Below are 5,664 nucleotides of genomic sequence, written 5' to 3' on the forward strand. Positions count from 1 at the left end.
TGTGAGACGGTTGGAGACCATCAGGACTTGGAACCCCTGGCAATGTATCTGGTTCCAGGCCGTGGACTCGTAAAGACTGACCAATGATTGGGAACAGACTTCGACTACATTAGATGGAAGGATGTCTAGGTATTACCTACTGTGAGATGGTCGGAGACCAACAGGACTTGGAACCCCTGAAAATTTGTCTGGTTCCAGGCTGTGGACTCGTAAAGACTGACCAATGATTGGGGACAGACTTCGACCAACTTAGATGGAAGGGTCTCTAGATATCACCTACTGTGAGACGGTTGGAGACCATCAGGACTTGGAACCCCTGGCAATGTGTCTGGTTCCAGGCTGTGGACTCGTAAAGACTGACCAATGATTGGGGACAGACTTTGACCACATTAGATGGAAGGGTGTCTAGGTATCACCTACTGTAAGTACTTGGAACCCCTGGAAAATTGTCTGGTTCCAGGCTGTGGACTCGCAAAGACTGACCAATGATTGGGGAGAGATTTCGACCACATTAGATGGAAACATTTACATTTTAATGACGAGAGAAGAACATGAGAAGGAAAAGCTCGTGAGGTGAGAAGAACCTCAAAACAGCACACAACACCAGATCTTATATTGACCGCTCCAATGGCATGAAGAGGACTCCAATGTCTATACCATGTTGGTGGACACAGCCAACTTATAGTACCCCTGCATCACAGTATTTTCAACCGTTCAACCTAAAATGGTGAGAAAAGGAAGCGATGTGTCCATCGAGGGCTTAGATACACCCAGACGGCTCATTCTGTTGCCCTCAGAAGCTGTTGTTGCCTCCAGGACATTGCGCCAAGACAAAAGTTTCGGTGCACTGTTGACTACTGGTGGACATGGACCTTCCAGATATCCTTTGGAAACGGTTCCTAAAGTAGCCACTGTTGCTCCAGGACCTCTGCCGGTTCCTCAGGTACTCCTTGTAGTTTTTGGTGAGTAAGGTGTAGAGGAAGGGGTTGATGCAGCTGTTGCTATAGGTCAAGCACGTGGTGAGATAGTTAATGTTCCTATTGGCTTTAGGAGAAATGGGCAAAGAGTCACAATACTGGACGAGGAGCTGCCAAATCCAGAAAGGCAAGAAGCAGGCCCAAAACACCAGGACAATGGTAAAAATCAGGTAGAGCACCTTTTGGTTGGGCAACCTCTTGGTTTGCTTGAAGGAGGCCGTTTGAGACACCCAATAAGTTCTGGCCAGCCGTATGTACAAGTAGCCTATAATGAGTCCTGGCCCTATGATACTGGTGCAGAACAAGACTGTTAGGTAGATCTTGTAGGACATCCGACTCCATATAGGCAGGCAGATACTCTTGTTATCCTTCTGCACCAGCTTAATCATAATCAACATGGGCAATGTTATCAGGAGTGACACCAACCAGACGATGATGGCGATGCACTTTCTGTAGCTCTTGGACCTCTTGACCGTGTCTAAAGGTTTCAAGACAGCAAAGTAGCGCTCGGTGCTCATGATGGTGAGGGTGAAGATACTGGCATGCATGGTGAGGAAGTCAAGACTAAAAAGGATTCGGCAGCCAATATCTCCAAAGTACCACTCCTGGATGAAGTAGGTGCCCACAATAAATGGGATGGTGAGAAGATACAGGAGGTCTGCAAGAGCCAAGTTGATGATGTAGATGTACATGGAAGCTGCAGTCCGCATAGACTGGCACATGACCACTAAGGTGTACACGTTCCCTGCTACTCCGATCACACACATGAGGGATAAGATCACCCCGATGGTAAACGTGGCTATCGTGTCCTCCATGGTTTCTGAAGAAGTTGGCACATCCAATGTCGTGTTAATAGGACTTGTGAAGTTGCTCTTTAAGGTCATGTCTGTGGTCAGGGATAACCTCCCCTGAGGCTCTTCGTGGAATGACATATTGGTGTCTGGAGACGGCTGACTGACTCTTCTGGACGGTGGCCAAAGACCATTAAGGCATTTCAGGAGTTTCCTATAGGAGATGATCAGAAGGTTCGGTTAGTGCTCCTTCAGCAAGACATAGGACATTGCTTGTAGGGATTGTCTACCTTAGAAGGTTCCTCCTCGAGCTGCAGAACTCTCATCTATCAAACGCACCAAAATCTATCTCTACCGCTAGGAATACCGACCCTCTGAACCCAAAAACGAGACTGCTCTGCCCAATGCCTTACGTATATAGTGTGTCAGATGACTACGTATGGTCCAAGAAGAACTGCAGAACATTATAGGACCGCACTGACTATATATCTACCGTCTTTGACTGACTCATCCATTAAGTCTATACCTCGTGAATGAAGCCGCACAGCTCAACTGATCTGCAATAAATCAGCCTCCAGGCATTGAGGTCCATAAATAAGACACCCCAAAGGTCAACGATTGCTGACAACCCAACGGGGATCTATCAATCCAGGCAGACATTCGACCACCTCAGTCGTTTTATCTGGAGATGCAGAGAAAGTTCCTTGTCCATGACTAAACTGCGAATTTGTTCCAGATCAACGACCTCTATCTAGTGGTCATCTCTAAGATCTCCATGCTACGTCACAGTAATAAGGATGGAGGAACATCCTGAGGAACCTCATCTATAAACTATATACAGCATCCATATATTCCACTGACCATCTACGGAGAAGATCCTGCCCCATGGAGCTGACAGACACGGATATTTAACTCTTGGAGACAAGTCTGAGTAGACATAAGACGATCCTCAACCAAGAACCTCCAATTGCTCCTTACCTTTCTCCTGTGAGGTCCCACAGAAACTTGTCTCGTCTCCCCACAGTCTTGAGCAGGGTTGCAGGCTACGACTGGTGGCACACATCATGTTTAATGCCCACAGACTCGGGAATCGCTGTCTGGGAGATGTCTAATGATGTCACCGGAGCATCTACAAGGACAGACTCCTCCTCAAGAAGCTTCTGCTGACCAGGTCTGGTGTCTCGGCCACTTGTGAAGTGATGGGTTTGCAGTGGAGACTTTTATTAATATGCCCTGTAGGATCCCTCCTCCTCCTCCTCCTCCTCATGGATAGAGACAGCCCAGTGACGGAGCGCCGGCACTCACCGAGCTCTCAGGGGTTAATGTTTGCAGCAATTCTTCTGGTAAGTGACAATGGGATTGTTTGGAGGTTTCTTGGGCCGCAGCGTCCAGACGAGGGTCCCCGAGAGGAGCGAAGCTGAGTGCCTGGGGTCAGGACTGAGCAGGTGAGGTGTAGTCTCGTCCTGCAGTCTCTCACTGTCACTCTATCACTGCTGTCTCTTCTCTCTCACTTTTCCCTCCCCTGCGCTCTCTCGCTGTCCCTCTTTCCTCTCACTCTTTTCTCCTCCTGTGTCTCTTCCCTCTCTCCATCTTATTCTCTCTTCCCTCCCCTCTCCTTATAGATCGCTGTATACTCTCCCCCTCTCCTCTTCTGTCTGGTTCTCTCTCGGTCTCTCTCGCTCCCTCCATTCTCCTTCTCTCCCTCTCAGATCTCTTCTGTCTCTTCTTCCTCTGTCATTTCTCTCCCAGTATTCTTCCATCTCTTCATCTCCTTTCCTTCCTCTCTTCTCCCTCACACTTTCCTCTTCCCTCCTTCTTCTCTTCTCTCTTCCTCTTTCCTCCTCCTTTCTTCCCTCTCTTCCTCCTCTGCCGTCTTGTCTCTCCCGCTGTTATTATTTTCTCTCCTTCTTCTTCCTCTTCTCTCTTTTCACCTTCTTGTCTTTCCCTTCATCAGTCGGTCTATATGTTACTGAGCACGCTGTAATACTCCCTTTCCCCTGTGGGGGAGCTGTAGGGGATTTACACTTCTCCTGCAGTCACTTGTCTCACCATGTTCCTTCCTGACCCCTTTCCATTTCCCTGCAGTACCGCTTCTCACCACTGTGCCAGCAGCAGCTCCACTCCATTGATTTCAATACAACAGCGCCACCAGAAGAAGAGAAATTTTTGAAACGTAACATCTAAAAAATAAAAGTCAGCGGGAGACGGTTCAGATGTTCCGTGTGTTTCTCACCTTCTGCGCCTTTAAATTCTGCATCTGGCGGAATTATTACATCATTACACATCATTAATAATAAATGTAAGGTCACAGACCGCGAAGATGTGACCCCTAATCTCTGTAGGTCGCCTCCTATTGGCAGGAAATCTGCAATTACATCCAATTCGACAAAAACATTCAAATTACAATTCAAACAGCACAAAAAAAATGAAAATTCCCCTCTCCCCCCTAGAAGCAGCGCCACCCTGGTCCACAGGTTGTGTTTGGTATTGCAGCTAAGTCACACTGACTTGATTGGAGCTTTGTGGCCATACCAGATAAAAACTATGGGAATGGGGGCAATTTATGTTTTTCATATAAGGTTCTGGTGAGGAGGGGGATGGAGCTGCAGTCCTGGTCCTCTGACCGGCTTGTCTGCATTCACTTCCCTGGGCAAGAGAGGCCCGGACTGAAAATGGCAACCTCAGCTGGGGTCTCTGACCACAGACCCAAAAGACTGGCCCAACCTCAGCTGGGGCCTCTGACCACGGACCCAAAAGACTGGACCTGACCTCAGCTGCGGGGGCTCTGACCACGGACCCAAAAGACTGGACCCGACCTCAGCTGGGGACTCTGACCACGGACCCAAAAGACTGGACCCGACCTCAGCTGGGGCCTCTGACCACGGACCCAAAAGACTGGACCCGACCTCAGCTGCGGGGGCTCTGACCAAGGACCCAAAAGACTGGACCCTACCTCAGCTGGGGCCTCTGACCACGGACCCAGAAGACTGGACCCGACCTCAGCTGCGGGGGCTCTGACCAAGGACCCAAAAGACTGGACCCGACCTCAGCTGGGGCCTCTGACCACGGGCCCAAAAGACTGGACCCGACCTCAGCTGGGGCCTCTGACCACGGACCCAAAAGACTGGACCCGACCTCAGCTGGGGCCTCTGACCACGGACCCAGAAGACTGGACCCGACCTCAGCTGCGGGGGCTCTGACCAAGGACCCAAAAGACTGGACCCTACCTCAGCTGGGGCCTCTGAACACAGACCCAAAAGACTGGACCCTACCTCAGCTGGGGCCTCTGACCACGGACCCAAAAGACTGGACCCGACCTCAGCTGGGGCCTCTGACCACGGACCCAAAAGACTGGACCCGACCTCAGCTGGGGCCTCTGACCACGGACCCAAAAGACTGGACCCGACCTCAGCTGGGGCCTCTGACACGGACCCAAAAGACTGGACCCGACCTCAGCTGGGGCCTCTGACACGGACCCAAAAGACTGGACCCGACCTCAGCTGCGGGGGCTCTGACCAAGGACCCAAAAGACTGGACCCGACCTCAGCTGGGGCCTCTGACCATGCACCCAAAAGACTGGACCCGACCTCAGCTGCGGGGGCTCTGACCAAGGACCCAAAAGCCTGGACCCGACCTCAGCTGGGGCCTCTGACCACAGACCCAAAAGACTGGACCCGACCTCAGCTACGGGGGCTCTGACCACGGACCCAAAAGATGGACCCGACCTCAGCTGGGGCCTCTGACCACGGACCCAAAAGACTGGACCCGACCTCAGCTGCAGGGGCTCTGACCAAGGACCCAAAAGACTGGACCCGACCTCAGCTGGGGCCTCTGAACACAGACCCAAAAGACTGGACCCGACCTCAGCTGGGGCCTCTGACCACGGACCCAAAAGA

At 51.2% G+C, this 5,664-nt stretch overlaps 1 protein-coding gene across 1 annotated transcript; it reads right to left on the reverse strand.

Moving 5' to 3' along the window:
• Positions 1–664: 664 nt before the first annotated feature.
• On the reverse strand, positions 665–2,986 carry LOC142186763 (urotensin-2 receptor-like). Its single transcript, XM_075261351.1, has 2 exons — positions 2,747–2,986; positions 665–1,982 (listed from the first exon to the last, which is right to left on the reverse strand). Exon 2 carries the CDS (start codon positions 1,907–1,909, stop codon positions 794–796), a length of 1,116 nt encoding a protein of 371 aa, XP_075117452.1. The 5' UTR covers positions 1,910–1,982; positions 2,747–2,986; the 3' UTR covers positions 665–793.
• Positions 2,987–5,664: the final 2,678 nt, after the last annotated feature.

Source organism: Leptodactylus fuscus, unplaced genomic scaffold, assembly GCF_031893055.1.
Source record: "Leptodactylus fuscus isolate aLepFus1 unplaced genomic scaffold, aLepFus1.hap2 HAP2_SCAFFOLD_115, whole genome shotgun sequence".
In the NCBI taxonomy this organism is placed as follows: domain Eukaryota; kingdom Metazoa; phylum Chordata; class Amphibia; order Anura; family Leptodactylidae; genus Leptodactylus; species Leptodactylus fuscus.

What these genes read in the sequence shown, in the direction of transcription:
- LOC142186763 (XM_075261351.1), bottom strand. Translation starts at nt 1,909, where the DNA reads ATGTCATTCCACGAAGAGCCTCAGGGGAGGTTATCCCTGACCACAGAC.